Raw genomic sequence first — 26,343 nt, forward strand, 5'->3', positions numbered from 1 at the left:
TTTGAAAGCACCTAAAGCAAACATACTTATGGGAGTAAGTGGCAGTAAAATCACTGAGGGATGAAATACAGAGAAATACTATCTCAAAACAAACAACAAAACTCTTCAACAGCCATTAGTGATTTAAGGGGCTGGGGGAGGGAGAACGAGAGAATTCTGCGGCACACTTCGGTAACCGAGAACGCTACAGCAATCACCCAGTGATCAACACTGATTGCAGAGAGCAATAATTACCTCGTCGCTCTGTTTACAGATAACCCTACCGTAGCCGTACATACAAAAAGTCATTTGACGCTCCAGGAATCAGTGAAACCCTAGTTACATCCTCACCTCTGCTCTTAGACACCCCATCCCCCACCCAGACCCCTTTCGCCCGCCTGCTTGAGCAAACTTGGGGAAATTAAGCCCATAGGTTCTTGGAGTAAGGAAACAAGAAACTCCTATTATAGGCTGCTGAAGTTTACTTTATTTTCACTACCCAAACTGTTGGAAAGTATTTAAACTTAAGCAGAAACAGCTGTACTCCTGGCACCACTCTACCAAACTATTTGTTACTGTGAATGACTTTTTATGATTCTGAACTTTGCTCGTTTGCTGGCTTCCAAACTAACGGCTTTCTTGGCAGATAGTGTCTAATGAGGTGATTTTTACGTAATCTTCGAGTACTTCGTTAATAAGATACAATTTCTCTTTGTTACATTAACCCACAATGGAGTTTTCTCTCTCTTTTCCCAGCCCTCTGTCTCTGCACCTAACAAATCTATCTGTTTCATGCCTTCTTTGATAGTCCAGTACCTAAGGAGCAGAGAGATCAATACAGATCAGTAATAGGGAACAGGGTCATTTCCCACTATTCTTTGTTACAATCGGCACGTTTTTGCACGTGTTACTATTTCAAAGACAGCCCTAGATGGATTGTATGTGGAAATGAAAGCGTCTCGCGCAGACAATACGCTGAAGTCAAAGTTCGCAGAGTTTTGGTTTGTCTGTTCCGAATAAGCCTCCGGGCGAGAACACGTTAAATCCCAAGTCCTCTTCTAGAGTTTGTGCCCTGTAGTAGTTCCAGATCAAATGAAATCATCGCCCTACGTAGCTTTCCATAGGCACCATCCTGCCCTGCTCAGCAGTAGGTTCTTTTACACCTCGCTAGCAGGGCAGCCTGGACTCGCGGCTGCTACACTTCGACCGGTGCATCGGGAGGGCTGGGACCCGGTGCGCCAACCAGTGGGGTTACGACAGTCCCCGCAACGCGCGAGTCCAAAGCCACCAGCAAAAAGACCTGAGACGAGACTCTGCTGCTGCTTCAACTCTTTCAGCCCTTTGTGCTTTGAAATTTCCTTTCTCTGCACAAACGCTGCAGAAGCTTTTCAGGAAACGCAGCCGCTGCGCGCACAGTCAACGTGCCGGGGGCTGTCACCGAGGCCCCCCCCCCGCGCTGGTAACAGGGGCCGCGTTGATTGAGAAGCACGCGCCGGCCTGCACAAGCCCGGAGCGCAAATCTACCCACTGGAAACGAAAATCAATGACAGTCAGAATGCGCAGTCTGGCCCCGGGTCCGACAGACCCACCGACTCCCCAGGAACCCGGCGCCACTTCATCCGCAGCGGGCAGCATCTGCTGTGCTGGGGGGGGGGGGGCTTGGATTCCCCCCTAGTCCCCAGCGCTGGGGGTCGGGGCACCCCGGGGGCCGGGGGGGGGGGGGGAGTCCGGCCAGGGTGCCCGTGCGCTGCTGGGGCTGGGGGGTGACAGTGACTGGGGATGTCACAGAAGTTGGTTTGAATTTTCGCTCGAGCTGGGCCGGGCCGTGGCTGCGGGCTGGGCAGGGGCCGGCGGTGGCTGCCTGGCCCGGGGGCTGGTGGGGGACAGTGATTTAGAAAGATGGGGCAGGATGGAGACGCTGTGCGCGGGGGGGGGTTCTGCTGCCCCGCCCCCCCAGCCAGACAGCGGAGGCCCGCTCTGCCCCCCCCCCTCCCAGAGTGCCCCCGCCCCCCGCCGGTCTCTCGTCGCTCCTCTGGCTCCGCCCCCTGCTATTGAAAGGCGGGTCACGTAGCAGGGAGGCGGGGGGGCGGCTGGGGGAGGGGAGAAGAGGCGGAGGCTGCGGGGGGGAGGAGGAGGGGCCGGGCCCTGGCCAATGCGGTGCAGGCGGAATATTCCACCGGCTCCGCCAGCAACAAGTGCGGGGGGAGGGACGGCGAAGGGGGGGGGGGCGCACGGGAAGGGCTGACGTCAGCGGGCGGAGTATTATGGTCTGGGCTGTGCTGGCTGCTGCTTTTCTGCTGCCAGCGGCCGAGTAAACATGGAGCTTTCAGCCGTCGGGGAGCGGGTGTTCGCGGCCGAGGCCCTGCTCAAGCGCCGCATCCGCAAAGTAGGTGTCTTTTGGGCCCCCCAGCCCCCGTGCATGCAGCCCCCCAGGCCTGCGGGAGGCCGAGATCGGCTCGGAGACAGCCCTGCTCCCTCCCCCAGCTGCTCCCATTTGCAGCAGCAGTTCAGAGCTGCCTCTTCCCCTGGACTTGCACTGCACACATTGCATCTGGTTATTTTTTTGTCCTGCATGCCCATTTTTACAAAAATGCTGCAGGCACGCTTTGCTGCATGCGTTTTGCTGCATGCATATTTTTGCCAGATGCATTTTGCTGCATCCCTGTTTGGTTGCATGGATTTGCTGCACGCATATTTTTTGTTCCGTGCATTTGGCCGTTTGCAGATATTTGACATGCCTATGGTGCAGGCTTATTTGGTTGCATGCATGTTGCTACATGCATATTTTTATTGCATGCATCTATCTTGATTCCCCCATGCCTATTTATTTTCTCTCTGTGCAACTGCAGGGGCGCATGGAATATCTCGTGAAATGGAAAGGCTGGTCTCAGAAGTAAGTAGGTTATATATACAATTATGCAGCCTAGCAAATACTCAGAAGATGGTGGTTATTATTTATTTTGCATTATAATAGAAAATAAAGCTAGATCCTGTTTTTTATTTTAATTTTATATATCTTGTCCCCCGCCCCCTCACAAGTGACACTGTTTCTCAATCTCTGTGCATGTCCTGATAGGTACAGCACCTGGGAACCTGAGGAAAACATTCTGGATGCCCGGCTGCTTGCAGCCTTTGAGGAAAGGTACAAGGCCTTTGCTAGTCATATACATCACACTTATAAAAACGTTGCTCTGTTTTGTAGCAATGCAGAATTGAAATTTTTTTTTAAATACCTCTAGGGAACGAGAAATGGAGCTATACGGCCCCAAAAAGCGAGGCCCCAAACCCAAAACCTTCCTGTTAAAGGTAAGGAGGCAGGAGCCTAGTGTGTGCATTGACATTGTTCAGTTGGTGAGTGGAGAGGGCTGCATGCTGCAATGGGGACCATCAGAACCAGCATGCTAATAGCAGGATCCGGCTCCAGCACTGATGGGGAAGGCTTGTGGAAAGGCCATTGCTTATCTGGGAAGTTGTAATTATGGAACCGAATGGCAGGATAATAAAATCACCAGTTGATTTATCTTCTTTGCAGGCACAGGCAAAAGCAAAAGCCAAAACCTATGAATTCCGCAGTGACTCTGCCAGGGGGCTCCGGGTGCCATATCCTGGTAGATCACCCCAGGAGCTGGGCTCCACTTCCCGGGCAAGGGAAGGACTGAGAAACATAGCTCTGCCCGCCCAGGGCAGTCCCAGCACCTTGAGGGGTGAGAGCATCCGGGACCGGGTTGGGAGAATGGAAGATAAACCTGGAGAGATCCCTAAAAAGAGAGGCCCAAAGCCTAGGAAAGAGCATTACAAGGACTTGCCAGAGGCTCTGGATGTCTCCAAGAGGAAATTATGTGAGCCGGGGGACAAGATGGGGGACTACCTCAAAGCCAGGAAAATAGAGGAGACCGTTCCTGGGGTAGCAAAGTTTGGCTCAGGACACAGTGTGATCCAGCTGGCCAGGAGGCAGGAGCCTGGCCTCTCTGGTGCCATGTCCACCCCCAATAGAGCAGAGGCTGGCATGAAGCTGGGAGCCTCAGAGACTTACTCACCCAGGGTCACCAAGCACAGGTCAGACTTTTTGGACCCCAAGAGGCAAGATGGATTGGACCCTGGCGGCCCTAAGATCATGCACAGCTCTGCAAACCAGGGCTCTGTGGGAAGCTTGTACCGAGACAGTGTGGGGACTCAGTCTGGCAGACCCTCCCTCATTGCCAGAATCCCTGTCTCCAGGATTCTGGGGGACCCGGAAGAGGAGTCCTGGAGCCCATCTCTCAACAATCTGGAGAAAGTGGTGGTGACTGATGTGACATCTAACTTTTTGACGGTTACAATTAAAGAGAGCAGCACGGACCAAGGATTCTTTAAAGAAAAGCGATGAGTGTTTGCAGGATAGATCCAGAGAGATAAAGGCTTGGTTAGAGCTTGGTGGTTTTTTTTTTCCCAGGACAGGACCTAGAAACTATCTTAATTCTTTCTGCTTGCATTTTTTTCTCTAGTTTTCTGTTTCATTGAAAGATTATCTCTAGAGTTATATTTTCTATTAGATGTAAATATGTTATTTAAGAAAAATACCTATATATATATATCTATATATATATATATATATATATATATTTCAACTCTAAGTTGTTTTATTTAAATGGAGACTGAACAGTGACTGCTCAGTTGCTCTTAGGAAGGACAATAAAACAGAACTAACAAGTTCATGTATCTGTTGCAGGAGCCAGTGTATATAATGAATGATGTTTGTAGCTAATTATGTTTTGGGGTTTTATTAATTATGTTTTTTTCATATGATGCTCTTGATGATGCGTGGGGAAGTTGTATCCCTTTCAGGGCAAAATGCCCTGGTTTCTTGATTGTGATATAAGGTGTTGCTTGTACAATCAAGTGTGCTGTATCCAGACCTGTCAGTCTGGACAGGTGAAATAAGCACTTGAATTTACAGTATTGTTGGGTTTTGTTTCCAATTAAAAAAAAAAAAGTTGGTATAAAATCAAAAAAAGCAGAAATCCATAAAAAGACTGAAAGTTGTTCTAGTGAAGTATTAACTTGAATTACCTCTTCTTGCAAATGAAGAGGAGGTTTGTATGTTTAAGATTCCTAAAAGGAGTGATACTGAAATGCACTTTAATAGAATTGTCATAGCAGTTATGGGAGACAGAACTGAGCTGAGAAGCTGTTTTCATTTTGTCTGTTTGCTTGATTCTTTCCCCCACCCACTTAAAAAAAAATCTGTTTACATTCCTGAAATGCCAGAAAAGTTTGGGAGGATAAAGTGTCACTGCCCATATTTAGAGGCTCGTGCTATTATAGAGAGTGTTGCGTTTTTTCCAGGCCACAGTTCCCTTTGGACTGCGGGGAGACTCCAGATACAGTGTTCTGTAATGTCCACATCTCCCCCAACACATTCCAGAGTCACTCTTGGGGGTTAGAGAAAATAAATATTTTCCCTGGCTTATGCCAGTTTCACAATGGCTGAGAGGAGATCTACTACTAGGGACAAAGTAGGTGCTGCTGACACAGGTGGCAGTTAGTATTTGATCGCACCCTTCTCTTTGGAAGCATATGTCAATGGGTTGGGTTGGTTTTGCTCCAGGCTTAGTGAGATTTAATGACTGAACAAAATGCAGCGGCTTCCATCCACGAGCGTAGTCCGGAAATCTTTTGCTACCTTGCAGAAAGCGAGTGGGGATTCTAGAAGTGTGTTTGCTCTCTCTGAACTCCATATTCCAACTTTACCTAGTTAAGGGAGAGGTTGATTATTTTTTTTTTTTGAGCCTGTTATGGGAGAAGGGGGAAGATGTTGGGGTTGTTTTTTAAGGTGTAACAGGTGCTCTCCACTCCTAACATGTTGGTTTAAGCACCTTTGTTGGTTCAAAAGCACAAAACTGTCCAGCAGCCCCAAGGGCCGGGGAAAAAGGAGCCTGGCCTTTCCCATCTTCTCTGATTGGCTCAGTGAAGGTCTTAGGACTGCAGGTAGGATGGAAGCACATGGGGCCTGATGGGAAGAGGAAGGGGCAGGAGTAGCCTTTGCTGCTCTTAGGCCCATAATAATACCTCCTACCTCTTTAGACCCCTTTCCCTTCTATCTTTGGGACTTTCGCCTTCATCCAATAAAATAAACAAGGGGACTCTGTTTACGCTGTACAGAGGGAGCTGCTTGTGTGTTTTTTAATATAATATTTTGTAAAACCAAGATTTTAAACTTAGTTTGTACAAAGAACTGAAGCAAGGAATGTAACAATATTGATGCTGTTTTCAGGTTAAACCTACATGGGACATGTCTGTTCCCATGTGGATTTATCTACCTATCCTCCACCCTCTATATCTGAAGGCTGGACAATACCTCCCCTTGTTAAAGAGATCACAGTGCAGCTCTCCCCTCATTCTAAAAGTCAGGGTGTGATCTTAATTTGGCATTCTTCACTCCAGACCTGTATCAATATATATGTGTCTAGATCCGCACATATATAAAGCTAGACATACCTGTGTGTATGTACATATCGACATATATATTGGATGTGTGTGTGTGTGTGTGTTATTTAATTCTAAGACTTGTAAAAAAACAAATCTGGCTAAATCTCAGTCTCCGAAGTGAAGCTTAAATACGTGTCTTCTGCCAACCGTGAATGTCTACATAATACCTGCTTTTTATGTGAGTTTAAATATATACTTTGTAAATAGAAACGTGTCCTTGTTATGTCCGCCCTGCAATCTCCACCTTGCTTTGTTTATAGCCGGGACATCTCTCTCCCCGCGTGATTCCCGGGGGAAGGCGGGCTCGGTCCCCGTCCGCCTGCCGCTGAGTGTGGGCTCGCCGTCCATTAGCCCGAAGCCCCCGGTACTGGCTGTTACTGGGCGGCGGGGAGAAGACAGGAATTGCCCTAATGGGACCTGCCCTGGCGCCCGCTTCTGCAGGGAAGGTGCCCGGGGCGGACCTCCCACCCGCTGCCTGGGTGCGCGATCCCAGGCGCTGGCGTCTGAACGAGCCCCCGTCTCCCTCGCCCTTTGTCTGCCGGGGCGCTGGAGGCCTCTTGCACCCGCCGGACCTGACTTCGCCGCCGCGGGGAGGGCCCGCGTCCCTCCCCCAGCACCAGCGGCTGGTGCTTCGCACCCACACGACAAACCCCAGTCCCGCATCTCTAGGCTCTGGCTCCATCCTGCCCCTGGGGCCGGTTCCCTCCGCACGGGATTCCCGGGCTTTCCTGCCCCTGCAGCCGCGTCCATAATCCGGCTGCAAACAGTCTAGCGGCCGGGCATTAGCATGCACGAATCGGTTTCGGACGTTAATTTCCAGATTGCCAGGCGGCTCCTGGTGGAGGAGGCGTTTCCCGCTGACACTCCGAAGGGGCAGCTGGGTCTGCCTTCGCTCGGCGTGACGGGCGTGGATGAAAGCAGCCCGACACCCCACCAGCCCCAGCAGCGAGCAAAGGGCGGTGCTTGTCCCGGCTGCCCCCGTGGGTGCTGGGGGGCGGGAGGTGTCTCGGTGCGCACCCGGCGCTGAGCCGCGTGTAAATGGCAGCTCGGAGCGGGCCGGACTCAGAACCGGAACAAAGCTGCAAGGCGGGGACCGCGTTGGCCTGCCCGCAGCATCCCCGGCTTGCCTCGCCTCGTTCCCCGCAGCAGGCGTGGGGCTGGGCAGGAACGTGGCTGGGCAGTTACACCCGGGATGGTTTGCTGCCCCCTGCCGGTGCCTGCGGCGCTCCCCGGCTGCCGAATCTCCTCCCCGAGGGCGCGTTTGGCTTTGCCGCACGCGCCGGTGCCTGCCAGCGCAGCTCAGCCCCGTGCTACCGAACCGGAGCCAGCCCAGCCCGGGCCAGGCCAGGCAGCAGCTGTGTGTTCCCAGGGCTGAGCATGGGCAACCCCCGGGTCTCCCTGATTTGCACCATTGCACATGTTGATCACAAGGGTGTGAACGGTGCAACCCGTCCCGGGCCCGCTTGCAGGTGAGGGCTGTGCCGGGGCTGGGGTGATGCTTTGTCTTACCAAGCCCACGGTTAACGGGAAGCGGCTCCCTTTGCCATTGTTCTGGCGTGTCACCAACACGCCTAAAAGAGGGGGGCTGCCGGGCTGCCTAATTACCGCGCACCAATTGCCAGCACCGCGGTATGTTGCGTGGCTGGCGCTGCACAGACCCTGTTGCGGAGGCCTGGGGGCCTGCAGGAGATGCTGCACTTCAGCTCTCCTCTGGATCCCGGCAGCAGGTTCTGCACCCGGCCGCCTTGCAGGGGAGATGGAGGCTGCCCGAGCTGGGGGGGTCGCTCCATGAGCTCGCTGCTCAGGCGTCCGCCCGTCTAACCAGCACCGCACTGGGCGCCTGGCAGGCACTGCTCTGCCTCGCTGGGTGCCTGTAACCCCGCCGGGGAAGGCAGCCAAAGGGCCTGGCTCGGTGGGGGCCAGCCCAGGCAAACGCCTTTCCAGGGTGGCTTTCGGGGCTCAAGGGGTGGCGGCTCCTCTCCAGCCCCTCGCAGGCAATCCAGGCCCAGGGCAGCGGGGGTTCGCGCTCAGTACGCGCTGGGAGCCCGGCGCACAGGGCTCCTGCAGGGCGGAGGGCATCAAGCGGCTGGCACACGGAAAGCTGACTGTGCAAACAAGCCCATGGACGCCTCCCGGGCCCCTGTGCGGGGCTCAGCAGCCCCCCCCCTTTGCCAGGGCACTGATACAGGGCGCAGCCTGCCGATTTGCCCGGTCTGTATCCCAGGCTCCCCTCCCCCTCTCTTTCGCGGGGGATGGGGCCTGGCTTTGAGCGTCCCAAGCCTGGGTCCCGGAACGCACAAGAGAGACTGAAAACCTCCCCTGCGAGCTCCCCGCGGGGCGCCCAGAAATCTGTCCTTTGTATTCAAATCTTCCTGTCCTGCGGAGCCAGAGAAAAGCAGGGGCTGGGCTGGGCTTTTAGCTGTGTCCTCATTAACCTCCCTTTGCTGCTCCGCCGAGTGAAAGGAGCGAAAAGCTTTATTATTGTAGCTGTCAGCATGTGGGCGCAGAACAGTGGTGCGAGGCGGGGAGGGCCGCACAATGCGGCTTTTCTCCCGGAGGTCCCAGCAGGAGACTCGCCTTTCAGAGCCGTTTACTGGCCTGGGAAGTGGTCGCTGGGCCCTTGGGGAGGGGATAGATTTGGGCAGGGGAGGTGCCCGGGGGCAGAGAACGAGAGGGGGGCCTGGTCGTGCCGGAGTGCTCAGGTCACCTGCAAAGGGTTCCAACCAGGCCTGACTCGCAGCCTGCAGCCAGCTCGGGGTGGGCCCCGGGTCTTTCCTCCTCTGGACGCTGCGGGCCAGAGTGTCCAAAACGGGAGCGACTGGGACGGTTTCCTTCCTGCGTTGCCGAGTCAAACCCTGGCCCTGGAAACGTTAAAGGAACAGCAAGAAACCGGCGTTACCAACCCCCTTCCTTCGTGGGAGCTCGCCGCGACTCCGTCCTAACCCCCTCCCAGCAGAAGAGCGGGGCCCGGAGCTGCCCGCGGAGCCCCGCCAGCCTGGGGGGAGAGGACTCCCCGCCTTGCGTTCAGACGCCGCAAAGGCTGAAGGAGCGAACTCTGTCCACACCGGCCAGCGAACTGGAGGTCACACCCCGGGCAGAGACAGCCCGGCCCGGCCAGGCTCTCTGCGCAGGCTCCTCTGCCGCTGAGCCGGGCTCCGGCGGGCTCCCGGCTGGTTTCATTTTCGCTTGGCTGCTGCGCCCGGCGCAAGGTCAGCGCTGCCCGGGCAGGGTATTTTAAGAGGGGTTCTGGCGCAGCGCGTGCAAGAGAAGGCCGAGTGTGCGCCCGGTGCCAGCCAGGGGCAGCCCCCGGCTCCCACCAGGGTTACCCCCACTCCGGGGCGCAGCGGGCTTTCTCCGCCCTTGCGCTGCATTAGTAGCTCTTCTCCGGCAGCCCCGCCCGCCCCGGGGGGCAGCCGGCTGGGCTGAGCCGCCCGGTGCACAGGAAGGCGCACGCGGGGCGCGCTCCTCCGGCTGCTGCGCAGGTGGGAGATGCGCGGGCCAGGCTCCCCCAACGCCCCGGAGAGGGAAAGGAACTTGGGGGAGCCGCGAATCCCGCGGTACTGCCGCGGCCCAGGGCTGGGGCAGCGGGGTGCTGCTGGCTCTCCTCGGGCCCCGGAGCACTGTCCAGTGCCGCTCAGCCCCTGGCCCGGGGCCCCGGCCCTGTGCGCGGCCAGCGCAGCGTACGAGCGGCCAGGGGAGGGGGGACTCGAGCCCAGCCGCTTCCTCCGGCGTTTGTATGGCTGGGAAAAGGGGCCAGAGCGGTTCCGCCCCCAGCCCCCAAATTGTGCTTCCTAACAGCCGCTGAGTAAGGTCAGGGCGCCCCCTGCCCCGGAAGGGCGGGAGCAAAGTGCCTGTTTGCTCCAGGAGGCTTCCCCCGCTCAGGTGAGCGAACAGACCCTGCAGGGAGAGTTTAGCAAAGCTCCACACAGGCTGTCCCGTGAGATTAGCACTCCCTGCTCCAGCAAAAACAGGGTCTGATACTTGTAAGGATAAAACCCCTCAGCAGCTGTACCTGCTCTCACCTTTCTTTTCAGGTCCCCTTTAAGAGCACAGGGGGTCCTGGGAGGCAGTTTGGGGTCTGTCTCTCTCTTGCTGGCCTAAGAAGGCCCAAAGTGCTGCAGCTGCCCCGTGTCAGGGTTGGTAAAAGAGACTGGCAAAGGTGGGTGGTGGTTGGGGTTTAATCAGAGACAAGGGATCAGAACAAGGCTTGGGATGATGGATGGGGGACATACCAAAATCTTGGACAAAGACGCCTCCTCTTGTGCATTCCACATGCTGAATAACTGAGGGGAGACTGGCCTTTCCCCCGGAATTCACGGCGTAGCAAAGGCCATACTCCTGGGGCTAAAAATGCTGATAAAAGGATGTAAAGCTGCACATTGGTTAGAGCCTCACTTGCCCCCCTCCTTGGGTTTACAAAGCACGTGTCACTGATACCTTCTGTTGTGCAGGATGCCAAGCCAACCTCTGTGGGCCCCTCCCCTTGAACTCCAGCAAGGGCTGGGACATCTTAGAGCAGCTCTACAGTTTAGCCCCAGCTGCATTGGGGATGATGCAACATGAGTGGGAGGGTGGTGGAAGGTGCTTTGGCACATGCGGCTGCAGGTTCCTTTTCCTGCTACAGCCCTTCCCCACAGAACATCACCTCTAGTGCCAGTGACCTAACAGGGATACAGGGACAGCTAAGCTACAGGAAAGCTGATTTTCCCCTTCCCTCTCTTTGCAGAACTCCTTATCTGAGGTAGCTGTCACACTTTCTCCACATCCTAATCAAGGTGGTATGTTCCCCACTAAAGAAAGCTACAGGGTATAATGCTTAGCTAAGTCCAGGGGATTTGCCTGGGAGAAGTTGGAGCAAGGCGACTGAATTCCAATTCTTGTGTTCTAGTCCTAGTCTGCGACTGACTCCGTCTGTAACCTGGACAGGGAAAGGTCCATATAATACGATGTGTCTCAGCTGTGCCATGAAGCTTAATGTCTGAAAAAGGTTGTGAGACAGTCACCTGAAAAGTACAATTACACAGTCCATCACAGGCTGCACAGTAATTTGAAAAGTTTAAAAAAATATTTATTGATATACTAACATGAATAAAAACATTATACAAAGTTGTCTGACATACCAACTTGTAGTGTTTTCCTGCAAAATAAATTAAAAGCAGCCTAGAGATCTGGAGTCTACACTAGCATTAGTGTCCAAAAATACTAGAAAACATCACAAAATGCAAGGAAGCCAACTCTAGGGTCACCAAAGGAACCCCAACCACTGACGGGAACACACTGCAAGCTCAATGGGCAGGCCCTGTCTTCAGGTGGGCAGCCCTTATTTAACATGCGGGCTGGGCTGCTGTCTCGTTTCCAACAAAAAACTCAAGCATTCCCCAGGTAATAACATATCCAATGCTTGTTCTCTAAAGAGCAAACAAATTGCTGTAGTTTAAAGCAATCAGAAGTGGCATACAGGAATGATTTGGCTTTTTTAATAATAAAAAATAATAAATGCAAACCAGGCAGTAATTGGCACGGTTACAAGAACAATTGTTTTCACACACACACCTCCTCAGTTTCTTTTAGTAAAACCTCTTCTTTTTAGGTCTAGAGTCCTTCACATCTATATCAGTCTCAGAAGCAAAACAAAAAAGAAGCAGCTCCCAAGAACTCCAGTTTTTTGGTACAAAATATATATATAAAAATATACTAAACTCCTAAGGAAGATGACTGAATTGTCCACTTTTTCCAGTCCAATGAAAAACCCCTATACTTCACCAGATTATGCCAGGATAAAATACTGATTCAATATACAAATACTGCAGTACTATTTCCTTGGGAACCCCCTTAAGACTAAAAATAGTGACAAACCTTTAATTGGTTGTTTGACATGCAACTAAAACACAAACTCATAGCAGCAATTTTTAAAAAAAGGTAGACTCTGAAGACTAATTTTAGTGGTAAACACAATTAGCACCAGCTTTTTAAACTTCAGTCCACAAAAGATTAAATTAAAACACACAATTTGCCTTTGAGAGGCTGATTTCAAAGTTAAACTTTCACACACACACACACACTCTCTCTCTCTCTCAAGGGGACTCAACACATTTAATGCCAGATTAAAGGGGGAAGGAAGAATGAGATGAAAGTAAGGAGTTTCCAGATTATCACTTTCACAGTCTTTATAACTTTGGGATTGAAACAGCTGGTTAACAGAAAGGCACAATGTTAGCATTGGCAAAGCAGGTTCCCACCATTACAGGAGGGGGGGGGGAAACCCAGTTTTATAAGTGGCTGGTGCTGAAAAAAAGCCAGTTTACATTTGTATTACAAGTTTCCAGGGCAAAAGTCAAGAATCCCAAGAAAACATCACCCAGACTCTGAAAGCAAGAATGCCTTTGAGTGGGACCAAGCCACCAAATGTGAAATACAATTTAATTTAGAACTGGAATTCTGAACAGGGACATCTTAGGTAGAGCTTGTCTAGGCTGGAGAACTTTGCACCGTAAGTACACAGATAGTGGTTTGCACTGGTTGTAAACAAAGGTAGGCATGCAGCACCTGTGCAAACCAGTACCCACCATGAGTCACTCCAGTCCAAGCCCTGATCTACACCAGTGCAACCCTCTTGATGCCCCAAAGTACAAACACAGGCACTGACACTATAGGAGTAGGGATGGAGAAGCAGTTTTCTATCGTCTTATCAACTGGCCCCTCCCCAGACCAGCATCAAATGCCATTTTTCAATGGCCATCCCAGGAGGTTGTTTACACAAATCCATCACCAGCCTTATTCTAAGGATTTATCGGTTCATCCGTTGGAAGCAGCTTCTTTCCTCTCCGTGTTCAGATGCCAACCTCAGAAAAGAGGGTGCAGTTCCCTTTGGATACACACCAGCTGCTACCATCACCAAAGCAGGTGTAACTGGAGGTCCACATAAATGCTGGGTGCCACCCTGCTGAGGAGGAAGGGTCTTCTCCCCTGCCCCTCACCCATGTCCTTGCTTTTCACAGGACCCTGGATTAACCCAGCTTTGCATAAGGGCGAGACAGCTGTCAGAATCTTTACCATGGGCAAGGCTGGGACAGAACATTCCAGAAGGCACATTGTAAGTTACTTTAGTCTGGATTTGCAAAGGCCAAGTAGTAAATATTTGGTGTGTGGGAAAGACAGCCAGACACAGCCTTTAAGATATCCAGACCCCCCTTGCTCATTACTGAAGGAAAGGAACTTCCAGCATTCCCATGTCTGGGGCTTCAGAACACATGGTAAAGGCCACCACAGGGGCAAAAACTTCTGAATCCACAAGCTAATTTGAAGTTCTCAAAGTCATAGTAGTTGGTTTGGCTGCATTTGAATTATGAGGTCAACTGAATAACAGACGTTACTTTTTGGCACCAGGGAGCTCCAAAGCCAACTCTCCTTACAAACCCTCCTGCCGAGAAAACTGGTCTGACCCACATGACCTCTTGTCCCACGCACTTGAGGAGACTAATCCACCAGGGTTATGTTCAAGGCAGGAGCCATTGCATAAGATTAAGGGCTTGTCAACTCAAATTGGACCCAAGCTTACGTTTGTTAAAAACGAAACCTAAACCAATTAAGGTTTATGAATTAAATACAAAATCCAGTGGAACCTTCCCTAGCAAGCAACCCAGACACCGCAGTACCAACAGCAATAGATTATCAAACCTCCCTGACGTTCACTACCCACCTGAGAGACCAGCATAGCAGCCAGCCCAGGCCCAAAGGAACTAGCATTTTAAATGCCTGACCACATCAGAGCAGTAAAACAGAATTGAAGAAATATGTGTGCGCCTATATTCACCTAGTGGAGCTGCAGCCTTTGGCTCTTTAGGAGTTGACAGCATCCCTTTAGTAGCCCATTGCAGGTGCTCCAGACTGTGGCTGAGTAAGATGCATGTCACTGGGGCAGGGATGCAGTAGGTGAACCCATCCACTTTGAAGCGGCACCTAAACACACTGACCCGCCAGCCCAGACAGTCATCGGCCACCCTGCTGCATAGATCTTTCAAGGGCTGCCTTTTGTAGGCATGTTCTTATAGCATGTGAAGGTACCAGGCTGCCCCTGCCACACACCCAGGAGAGTTCCAGATCACTACAATCACAAAGGCTGCATTCAAAGAGTTCGCCAAGAGTCTCCTTGTCTGCCTGAAGGAGGCTCCATCCAGAACCTGCCAAATGCTGTCCGTGGGGAACTGCTGCTTGAGGGGCTGTGAGGTGAGCGCTGTCCTCACCCCAGCCACATTGGGTCCTACCCTAGGAGGTTTTGAGCACCCTCGGTTTCCACTGAAATCCATGTGAATTGAAGGCACTTGGCAGCACCCAGCGTGAGCCTCGCATGCGCTGCCTCCACAGTGCTCATAAAGCTTGCTGGCATCAGGAGCTCGGCAGGAATTCGGATCCCACAAATGCTGTGTTTTAACCCTCACTCATTCCTAGTGGTAGCATCAAGACAAGGCTAATGGCAAGTCAGAGCCTCAAGCTGCCTGCTCTGCCATGCCTCATGGCACCTACAAACCTCACACCTAGGAGAAAAGTTTTCTCCAATTGTGCTTGAGCTTCACAGCGGGTCTCCAAGTAGCACGTGGCTTTAGGCCCAAGGCTGCAAAACCTACACACAGGCCTGAAGGACATGTGCATGCAGCAAGTTAAATCCTGCCACAAGTATTTGCATGTACCATGCGATTTAATGCTCCCAAACATGCTGCGTGGGGGTGTCTGCAGAAGCTCCGCCAGGACTAGTGGCTGATGGATGCAAGGTGAAGTGTTGATGATACTGGGACAAGGAGAAGGCCTGGATTTGGAGAGCACTAAATCGTCCAGACTGGTTCTCATCCCTGACTTCTCTTCTTTCACGCACACAGAGAAATTCACAGCAGCCGCTCACACTGCTGATCAGCCGCCAGCTCAAGCTGTGCACCCCAAACGGGCCAGATGTGGTGTGAATGCAGGCTGTGCCGCCCATTCCCACTACAGCAGGTCTGGGTTTGCCAGCAGCAGCAACAGTTTTAGTCTGATGCCCTCTTGCCCCCACCTTCCTTCTGAACAAGGGAGGATTTTGTATAAAAATGTAAACAATATTTCCATTTCATTTGCAAAACATCACAAGAGAACTAGCAGTCACTTCATGCTCATCGCTCAGAGCAACCTAGCCCAGGAGGGTAGCTGGGCTTAAACTAATGTCCCCTGAAAACCCCCACATCTACAGGCAACCCCCAACCCTGCAGCATGCGGAACACTGCAGAAGTTGGCTGTCTGATTTGGATTGAGTTTGACTGTCCCAGGAGCTTGTGCTAATGCCTAGAAGGAACCCCCCCCCAAAAAAAACCCTCACTTTTTCTTAAGGAAAAGCTTTAGCCTGTTACATTGCATGATCCCATAGCCCTCTCCCCAACTGTCCAGGTACTTGCATGTTCTGGTATTGCAGGTACCTGGTGTTCTGACATTTCAAGTTGTACAGCAAAGAAATCCAACCATAGAGAAACCTGGCTTACCAGTCACTTGCTAAGCACTTTTCAGCAGCCAGCCTTAATCCCCACCAGAGAACCACTGCATTAGCCTTACTCTGGTGCCATCTGGTCAGAAAAACAGAATGCCCTTTGGTAGCTCTTAACAGGTTTCACTGTATCCTACTCCTCACAGCCCTCAGAGAAAATCTCTATTGGCTCCAGGAAGCCTCCACAGATACAATGAACCACCAAGAACATTGCTGACCGGCAATGGCAGAACACTTTGTTGGGGGAAGCCGGGGTGACGTTTAATAGCCAATTGCTTATAGGGGCAGGGACACCTGATTTTTGCCTCCCCAAATCTCATTGCCATCTGGCATTCACTTGAAGAAAAACCCAATGAAACAATCAGGTAAAGCCAATGGGAAAGAGGCATCAGAAGGGACTATGGGAACCCATCCCCCCCACCTCGTACCTCCTGGTTCAGTAATGTCTAAGATTGAAAAACCCAACACTGGTGGGAGACTCCTTGACGGTCACTGTAATCAGGTTGGCTGTCACGTCTGTGACAAAGACGTGTTCGATCAGGCTGCGGGTGGGTTTCCAGTCCTGGCTGGTCTGGATGGAGACTGACATGTTCTGGCCCATACCAGGAAACGAGGCAGAATCCCGATCGGAATCGGAGCTGGTCTCCTCTTCGCCGGTGCTCATTTCAGACAGGGCTGCCGGCTTGTGGTTCTCTGTTGTGGGGTGCCCCTCTTGCGCACATGGGGCACCACTTTTTGTCACGTCTCTTTCCCCAGCAGCTGCTCTTTGCATTGGTTTCTCATTTTTGCAGGTGTCCACGCCTGGCGGCAGCCCAGTGTTTTGTGCATTCAGCACTGTGCCCACCCCGCTGCCCTTGGCAGCGGCTGCCCCCACATTCACAGCTGCGGCGCCAGCACTTTTGGCCACAGTTCCACAGACATGCCGAGGGAGGCTGCTGCCACCTGCTGAATTCGGCCCATTTTTGATACTCTGTAAGTTTAAAGCTTGAAGGTTCAGCTCCTGATTGGAAGTCAGCTGGCTTCCTGGGGCAGGCGAATTCACAGATGCCTTGCTGCCGTTGGGCAGGGTCTGAGCCCCAGCAGTGAAGCCTGATTTCTGATCCCCTCCAGCACCACTGCCGAGTGCCTTGGCTGCTTTGGATCCTTGCACATTCAACCCAGGCTCCCCAGCTCCTTTCTGGTTTCTCATTTTTAAGTCCAGTCCTAGGCTACTCTTGGTGGATGCCTGTGACTTGAGTGCCAGCCTCCCTGGGGCTGGGGCCTCTGCCGAGCTCTGGTTTTGGGACATCCTGTTCATGTAGTGCACGATAGAACTCTGCCAGCTGATCCCATGGCTTGGGCTCCCAGAGGGGCCCTTCAGTATATTGGGCAGGTTCTCAGCAGATAAGCCCCCTGAACCAAGCCCACTCAGTGCACTTTGGGGCTCTTTCACATTCGATTTAAGCACAGCAATACCTGAGGCCTGAGCATTGTGTTGGGGCTGCAATTTCCCCATCAGTTTAGAACCTCCACCCATCTCCTTTCGGGTTGTTTTCAGCACCTTTGCCAGGTTCATGGTCCTTCTGGCTGCCTTCTGCTCCGGAGGCAGAGGTTTCCGCCCACGCTTCTTCCTGACAGGGTCTTTTATTTCCGGCTTTGCAACCAGAATCTGAGCTTTCTTCTGTGGCACTGGGTGAGTCTCTCTGCACCGGGGACCTCTCTTTGCCTCCAGGTCACTCTCATCCTCTTCATCAGAGGAGGAAGAAGATGAAGACGTGGAGGATGAGGAGCTACTTGACTTGATTTTTGGAGGCACCTCTGGTTCCTTTAAAATAAAAATAAAGAGGGAGCAGGAAGAACATCAGCCTGAATTAAGATAGCCACACTCAGTTCTGCCGGCTAAGTTCTTCAGCAAGATACAAATTTGTTCCCAGTGACCCCACAGATCACTGCATCACTTGCACCAGTCCCTGCCTGTGCGCAGGCCTCAACTCTGCAAAGGGCTAAAGAGCCCCCACTGCACACAGGCCAGATCTAATATATCGCCCTCAAATTCCACGTGACTCACGCTTTTCCCTCCCCATCATTGCTGATAAGCAATTACCAAAGGGTCTGGATAAAGAGAAGCTCCCCCTATCCCTGCCCCTTATATGCAACCTCAAGACACATTCCTGGATACATTCTGCTCTCAGAACAGTGTCTCCTGGCAGCTCTGTGGCCCCCCATTCTCCAACGGAAACCCAAGACGTATGATCCATTTCAGCAACACTCCACATTATGACACAAGAGGTTGCAAGGGCCTTTCAGGCAAAGAATGTCCCAAGAACTGGCATCACCCCCACCACCCCATACATCACCACTGTTACTCACCACATGTTTCCTGGGCCTGCCTCTGGGTCGTTTGCCCCTCTTCCGATTCTGCACCTCTTTCTCATGTTCCCTGCAAACACACCAATTGAGAACAATGCTGCACCCATGAGCCAGCCTAGTTCCTCTCTGATCAGCAGAGCCCTTGTTTGAAATGCTGCACAACCCAGTTCTAATCCAAGCAGCAACGGATACTCATGAGTGTTATACTTGTGACAAACATACAGCATTCTTTCCTGGAGAGCATACAGATTTCACTCTGACCCAAACTGTTTGTTATGGGTTTGGGAAAGCACCCAGGTCATTCTGTAAGTGCGGGGCGGGGGGAGGAGGAATTCTCTCTGGGAGTCACAGAGTAGCTCTCTCAGCAGTGGAATATGTAGAATATTTACCCCATAGCAACAGATGCTGGTTACTGGAATAGAAAGTCTGTTACTATAGATTGTGTGTGAAGTTCTTATAGCAGCCAAGCTGGCAGCATGGCAGAAGTTGCCAAGCTCTGCACTGCCACAAAGGAAACCAATATGATGAAGGAAAGAGACCTCTTAGAAACAGGCTCCCAGCAAGGTGTGGTGGCAAAGAGGCATCACTGTCTTCTACCAGATGATTCCCTGTGACAATAAGAGGCCATAAAGGGCCCTCTGACTGTGAGGCAAGATGCCATATAGGAATGGCAATTATGGGATGGAGAGGAGGTTAGAAGAATAGTGTCTCCAGAGCAAAGTGATGGCTGACTGAACACCAGAGTACCTTACTCACTTTTTTAACCGCTGCACCCTATTCATTGTGCCACCCACAATAATACCTAGATTTTTTATTAAAAAACAAAGTGGATTTAGAAACCAGCTATAATTTAGGCCAATCAGAAAGTTTAGTGTTTTATATTAGCGCAAAGGCAAAGGCCAGCGCTGTGACTACCGTAGCCAGAGGGCTATATCTGCACCCCAGTGCACAAGGAGTTCTAGTTACCTTAACTAATCACGCAATCAAATTGCAGAGCTGAGCTCCATATACGAGTACTGAACTTTCTAGAGAGCACCGTTTCTCTAGCCCCGCCACGCCACCCGATCATGCCAGGGGATAAGTATCACACTCCTCCAACAAGTATGCTTTCCGTGGATTTTCAAAAGAAGTTTGTTTCTGTAATTCTAGAAACTGCCTCTACCTGTGCATGCAGCCATACACAAAAATACAACCAGTGGCCCAGACCTTAGATTAGAGGTCAAGTACATGCTCATTTCTAAGTTAAATGTCTGTATCACATGCTAGTGTGGTCACACTGCATAATCTATGTAAAAGACATTCTGATCTCGGGCCCCAAATTAATCCCATTTATAACACTTGGTAGCCGTCTATGAACCTAAACTGTCAGTTTAGAGTATCATTGTATTTTAGCCTGATGAGCTCTTCAGTAAGTTGTTTGCAGGACAGCCAAAGACCAAATGATTGATTAGACATTGTTCATCCAACAACCACCACCAAAAGTATTTCTAGTTTGCTCACTTCTTTTGGAAGGCAAGGAGCAGTCTTGGATCAAGAATATTCTCTTCAGGTTCCCAGCTGTTGTGTCTGGTAAAGAAGAGTAAACACATAATAGAGAGTAGCAACATGAAAGCATTTTTTAAAAGTTTGGACTAATATATGGAATCTCATCTGTTCAAAAGAAGCTCACATGACAGCCCATGGGATCGATTTGACTCTGAGAACAGTGCGCCTGTCCCATCCAAAGCCACATCTTCGAATAACCCTACAGTAATGATCGGGCAGGGAAAGTGGGAGTTGTTACAATCGCTGCAGAAATGGCAACACTACATAGGATGCAAACCTCATTCTCATCAGAGTGCACCGCAGAATATGCTCTGGAGAACAAACGACCAGAAGTGACTCTGGAAAGGGAGTCTTGATTTTTTTTTTTTTGCGGGGGCGGGGGGAGCCTCCCCTCCCTTGCCCAAGGGTCAGAAAACAGGGACGGTCTAGAAAAGTGAAGTGCCTTGATTGACGGGGGCAAGCCCTGGATGAGCCGAAGGATTAGGGATAACAATGTGTGTGCTGCCTGGGGGAGGGGGCTTGAAAGGAGAAGCCGGGAGGGAAAAGGGTTTCCAGGAGCAGCTGGCGGGAGGAGTAAACAGACCCGGTCCCCTCCGGGCTGCCAGATCCCCTCCCTTTCTGGGAACGGCGCAGCCCCACCGGCATCAATGGGAAGCTCAGGTTTCATCCGGCAGGCGAAGCGTGGACACCAGGCAGCTCCCGCGGCCCGTCCCCACCGGAGCGGGGCCCGCTCGGAGCCGCCTGCCCCAGCCTGGGGGCGGCCGAGAGCCGGGGCAGCAGCACGAAGCGTGCGCCGGACGGACCTGGGGGGATGGACACACTCACACACACAGACACACTCACACGGACACACACTCACACACACGGACACACACTCACACACACGGACACAGACACACTCACACGGACACACACTCACACACTCGGACACACACTCACACACACCCACGGACACACACGGACACACACACACACGGACACACTCACACACTCACACGGACACACACGGACACACTCTCACACGGACACACTCACACACTCACACGGACACACTCACACACGGACACACACACTCTCACACGGACACACTCACACACTCACACGGACACACTCACACACACGGACACGGACACACACTCACTCACACGGACACACTCACACTCCTATTTGTAAACAAAAGGACCCGGGGCCGGGAGGCGGCGCCGCCCGAACAGAAGCAGCGGGGAAGGGGCCGGGGCCGGGCCGGGGCCCCCCGCGCCCGCACTCACTTGGAGGACCAGCCTCGCCACTTCACCAGATACTCCAGCTTGCCCTGCGGGGAGGAGAGAGAGGCGGTTAGCGCCGGGCCGGGGAGGATGCCCCGGGAGCGGGGGACGGGCCGGGGGTGCCCGCGCCGGGCGCCCACCTTGCGGAGCCGCTTGCTCAGGATGCACTCGGCCGCGAAGACCTGCTCGCCCACGCTGCTCAGCTCCTCCATGGCGCCGGCCGGCCCCGCTCCCCGCTCCCCGCCCCGAGCGAGCCAGCGACACACAAGGGGACTCGCCGGACGGAGCCCCGAGGCGCGCCCCCGGCAGCCGCGGGCACCCGCAGCCCTCCCTCCGGCGCGCTCCCGCTGCGGGGCACACAATGCAGCGCGCGCGCCCGGCTCCTCCCCCACCCCCAGCTCGGAGGCTCCCCAAATTCCCAGGGAGCCAATGGGGAGGGGAGAGAGGGAGGGCGGAGACTGGCAGCTGGGGAAGGGGATGGGGTCAGGCTGCTGCAGAAAGGAGAGTTATTGTCTCCGCGCGACCCCTCCCCTTCCTGCCCAGCGCAGGGGCTTTGCTCCCCCTGCCCCGAGTATGGAACTGGGGGGAGGGGCCTTTGGCCCTGGCAATAATCCCAGGCGTAATAATTTAACAGCCCTCGGGCTTCCCCAGCGCCCAAAGGGCCCCAACGACCTTCATGCAGCACATGCAAAATCCGCCTTTAGTGCAGCACAGAGGCTGCAAAACCGACTGTGCAGGGAACAGGGGGGAGATGCTCCAACTCCTACAGCACCTACAGCTTGGGCCCTCCCTGCACCCAGTACAAACCAGGGGCTCTCACAGCCAGTGCTCTGTGGCTGGTGGCCGCGCTCAGCTCCTAAACTAATTAACTTTAGGGAAAACAAATAAATATGCACATAAACGTGTCCAAATCCTTGTAATTTATCGCCATAGGGTTTTTTTGGTGCAATAATAACAATAATGTACAGTGGTCTCTAGTCTTTACTGGACCTAAACAGAATAGAAACACAAATAAGGTGCTTTGAGCATTCTTGTCTTTTTTCTTGTTTCTTTTGCTCTTTTGGTTGCTTTTAAAAACAGACCCGCTAGCTACTGTGTGTGCTGTGAAAAGTGATATTAACAAACATACAAATCTCTCTTTCACAGGGCTGCCCAGAGGATTCAGGGGGCCTGGGGCGCTTGTACTCACCCAGCGGCGGTCCCGGTCTTCAGTGGCATTTCGGCGGCGGGGGCCCTTCAGTCGCTCTGCGTCTTCGGCAGCACTGAAGGCCCCCCCCCGCCATCGAAATGCCGCTGAAGACCCGGACCACCACCAGGCCAGAGTTCGCGGGTCCCCTGCGGAGCCGGGGGCCTGGGGCAAATTGCCCCACTTCCCCCCCAACCCTCCCGGGTGGCCCTGCTCTTTCACAGTGGATTTACTCAGCCCTGGCAAGCCCAGGGACAAATTAAACCCTGGATGGTGAACTGGGTACAGAGGCAATGGGGACCAGGGGTAATGGGGCACTGGAGGAGGCAGCAGGGGGGCAGGGGTGAAGGAGGGTAAGCTCAGGGCCAGAGTCTGGCACCACATCCCGGGGATGGAGCCTGAACCCCCTTGGATAGAGCCTGCCACCTGCCACCCCAGGGCTGGAGCCCAACCCCACCACCCCCAGGAAGGTGGGGAACTCACTGGCTGCCTGCTCCTCCAGCTTATGTGTCTCCAGAGTAAGTCAGGGTTCAACCACTGTTGGTGGCCCCTGGGGAGGGGCTGCTGCTTTGCCCCGCTCCTTCACCACCCAGGAGGCTGTGGCTGCAAGAACCCCTGGTGGCTGCATGCAGCCACGGCGGACACATTTGAGAAACGCTGGTATAAACTGAGTTATACCCTCAGCAGAGCTGACTGGAAAATGCAAAAGAAAAAAAATCAATTCTGCAAACATTTTTGACATTTTTAAAGTCGTTTTTTTATTTGCAGGGTTTGAAATGGGCCAAGTTTTCATTTCTCTCTATTTTTTGCAGTATCTTTAGTTGAAATTGTTTTCAAAATGGCTATCAAAACTTTTTCATTTATCAAACCCAATTTTGATAACCATTTTGATTGTTTTAAAAATATTAAAAATTATGAAAAAAACAAAACACTAGATAATATTAAAAATGTTTGGCTAGCTCTAAGCATAACCAATGGTTTATTATATTATATAACAAATGAAGAAAGGGGAAATTAATTGATAGTAATTAGTATAAATCAGGAATAATGAAAAACTGACAAGAGAAGCAAAGGTACATAAGGTGAAATCTATGGCCAGTAGAGTTAAGAACAAGGAATTTTAAAAAATATTTTAGCAACAAAAAGAATTCTGACAATGGTACTGGTCCACTACTGGATGGACATGGTAGAATTATCAATAGTAATGCAGAAAAGGCAGATGTGTTCAATAAATATTTCTGTTCTGTACCTGAGGAAAACCAGATGATATAGTTTCATTACATAGTGATGACAATGTTCTTTCTATTCCACAAGAATCCCAGGAGAATATTAAACAGCAGCTACTTAAGTCAGACATTTTAAAATCAGCAGGTCCAGTTAACTTGCATTCCAATAATTTTAAAAGAGCTGGCAGAGGAGCTCGCTGGACCATTAATGTTGATTTTTCAATAAGTCTTGGAGTACTGGGGAAGTTCCAGAAGACTGGAAGAAAGCTAATGCTGTGCCAATTTTTAAAAAGGGTAAACGGGATGACTTGTGTAATTATAGGCCTGTCAATCTGACTTCCATCCTGAGAAAGCTAATGGAGCAACTGATAAAGAGACTTAATTCATAAAGAACTAAAGGAGAATAATGTAACTAATGCAAATCAACATGGATTTATGAAATATAGATCCTGTCAAACTAACTTGATATCTTTTTTTAATGAGATTATATGTTTGGTTGATAGAGGTAATAGTGTTGATGTAACATTCTTAGACTTCTGTAAAGTGTTTGATTTGGTACCCTGTGACATTTTGATTAAAAAACTAGAACAATAAATGGATTAAAAACTGACTTTCTGATAGGTCTCAAAATGTAATTTTAAATGAGGAATTGTCAGTGAGCAGGCATGTTTCTAGTGGGGTTCTTGGCCGTACACTATTTAACATTTTTATCAATGACCTGGAAGAAAACATAAAATCATCACTGACAAAGTTTGCAGATGACACAAAACTGGGGGAGTGGTAACTAATGAAAAGACCAGGTCCTTGTGTTAGAGCAATCTAGATCACTTGTTAAACTGGGTGTGAGCTAACAATAAGCATTTTAATACATCTAAATATAAATATGTACATCTCGCAACAAAGAATGGCAGCCACACTTACATGATGAAGGACGCGACCCTGGGAAGCTGTGACTCTGAAAAAGATTTGCGAGTGGTGGTGACCATGAGCTACCAGTGCGATGCTGTGGCCAAAAAAGCTAACACAATCCTGGGGTATAAACAAGGGACTCTCTAGTAGGAGCAGAGAGGTGATTTACCTCTGTGTTTGGCACTGGTGCGACTATTGCTGGAATCCTGTGTCCAGATTTGGTGCCCACAATTCAAGAAGGATGTTAATAAATTGGAGGAGTCAGAGATGAGCTACAAGAATGACTAAAATGATTAAAAAACTCTTCTGCAGGTCAGCTCTGTGTAAGGTCGAAAGCTTGGCTCTCTCACCAACAGAAGCTGGTCCAATAAAAGATATGACCTTACCCCGGTTGTCTCTCTAACGTCCTGGGACCAGCACGGCTACAACCACACTGCATTTAATAGATTATGGACCAGATTCTTATCTCAGTTACACCAATGCAGATGGGTTATTCTGTATTTACAGCAGTGTAGATGAGATCAGACTGACCATGTGTGTACTGTTTTCTCCCAAATACAGAACAGTGCCATATCCGTAAGGCTATTTTATGTTTAGGACATTTTTTGTAGCACAGAGAAGTTAGCTCTGAGACTAGAATCTAACATTATCAGGGTCACAATTCTTGGAGAATCCCTGAAAGCAAGAAGAGGAAAACAATCATCTTTATTTATGTGCTGTGGTTAGTGGGCAGATTCTGAAGCTCTCTGTTCATATAACAATAATATAGAATTCTCCTGCTTTGAATGTTATCACATTTTTTTGGTATTTGGTTTTTACAAATTATTTAATTTGTCAAGGTTAAGCCAGCTCAAAAGAACAACCAGAAGCATTTTTGTATCCAACACATGATGTATGAATAGCGAGGAGTCCAAAATCTAACAGAGTGCATTTCTTTTCTGTTACTTTAGTAAAGTAGTAAAGTAAGATACATGGGCAATGCATCTTAGTATTTAGCAATATTCAGAGAGAAAGAGCTCATACCCCTGCATGCAGGGGCTGCGTGCTGACACGATGTACTCTTATACATCAGCTCAAGTGACAAGCCAATCTGAAAACTCAGGAGTGAGGGACAAATAGAAGTATAACAGCCTCCATCTGGGTGGCTGGCAATAGGAAAAACTGAGTCCTGGGAATATGCATGTACTCTTAGCCTTAGGAGGACTTGTTCCCTTTAATCTCAATTATCTGTCTCGGTATTTGTACTGCACTCACCAGTGGCGTTTCTGAGCACTTCACAAGTATGTTCATGTAGAAATAACAATCTTTTCTTTTGTCCTTCCCGGCCTGTCAGAGAAAAGGCATGTTTGCATGCAGGTGTTTTGTTTGCTTATTTTCGTGAGTGTGTTTATTGAGACAAAACTAATTCAAAGAGATGAGTTTTGTGTTTAGTTCTGTACGAGTGGAAGATCTGTGGTTAATCGTATCTCTTTCTGGGAGCAAAGGAGAGCACCCTGGGCTTGGGGGTTGACATCCAGATACAATGACCTTTTTGTTCACTATCTCTGCTTTATCCTTCACCTCATGTCCAGAATGATGCCATCGCTACAGGAATAACATACATCTCTAGAATGCCTTTCACTCCAAAGAGCTTTACAGATTTAGCTGGCACTCTGCTCAGTCTGCATCAGGATTATTTTACCCATCTCTGGAGAAAAGTGCTGGCTCCTCTGCTGCTCTGTGTTCTTGCCTGAACTGAAGAGTTGTTCTGTGGTTTGGGAAGGGTTGGGTCCAGAATCACTGCTTCCAAAACTCCCTGCAGCCAGGCCGACATCTGTATATTATGGATCTACAGTTGGTTTTCTGCTTTTCCTCCATTAGTTATTTTAGGGACTTGAGAAATCTTTTCTGTGTTAATTTGCACAGTGATTA

General features: G+C 50.9%; 2 protein-coding genes across 5 annotated transcripts; one reads left to right on the plus strand and one right to left on the minus strand.

Moving 5' to 3' along the window:
- The first annotated feature begins 2,241 nt into the window (after window positions 1-2,241).
- CBX8 (chromobox 8) lies at window positions 2,242-6,657 on the plus strand. Its single transcript, XM_039501004.1, has 5 exons — window positions 2,242-2,365; window positions 2,829-2,872; window positions 3,056-3,121; window positions 3,219-3,285; window positions 3,512-6,657. Exons 1-5 carry the CDS (start codon window positions 2,297-2,299, stop codon window positions 4,343-4,345), a joined length of 1,080 nt encoding a protein of 359 aa, XP_039356938.1. The 5' UTR covers window positions 2,242-2,296; the 3' UTR covers window positions 4,346-6,657.
- CBX2 (chromobox 2) lies at window positions 5,687-21,384 on the minus strand. 4 transcript variants are annotated; one of them, XM_039500999.1, is made up of 7 exons: window positions 21,252-21,384; window positions 21,115-21,158; window positions 19,802-19,867; window positions 18,302-18,371; window positions 16,381-17,756; window positions 10,680-11,425; window positions 5,687-9,308 (listed from the first exon to the last, which is right to left on the minus strand). In XM_039500999.1, the coding sequence occupies exons 1-5, from the start codon at window positions 21,321-21,323 to the stop codon at window positions 16,389-16,391; spliced, it is 1,620 nt and encodes a 539-aa protein (XP_039356933.1). In that variant the 5' UTR covers window positions 21,324-21,384; the 3' UTR covers window positions 5,687-9,308; window positions 10,680-11,425; window positions 16,381-16,388. The 4 variants fall into 4 exon arrangements, with proteins under 4 accessions (XP_039356933.1, XP_039356932.1, XP_039356931.1 ...); XM_039500998.1 differs by having other exon boundaries at window positions 10,680-11,450; XM_039500997.1 differs by having other exon boundaries at window positions 10,885-11,450; window positions 11,568-17,756.
- Window positions 21,385-26,343: the final 4,959 nt, after the last annotated feature.

The sequence above is a fragment of the Mauremys reevesii genome, linkage group 15 (assembly GCF_016161935.1).
Source record: "Mauremys reevesii isolate NIE-2019 linkage group 15, ASM1616193v1, whole genome shotgun sequence".
NCBI lineage: Eukaryota > Metazoa > Chordata > Testudines > Geoemydidae > Mauremys > Mauremys reevesii.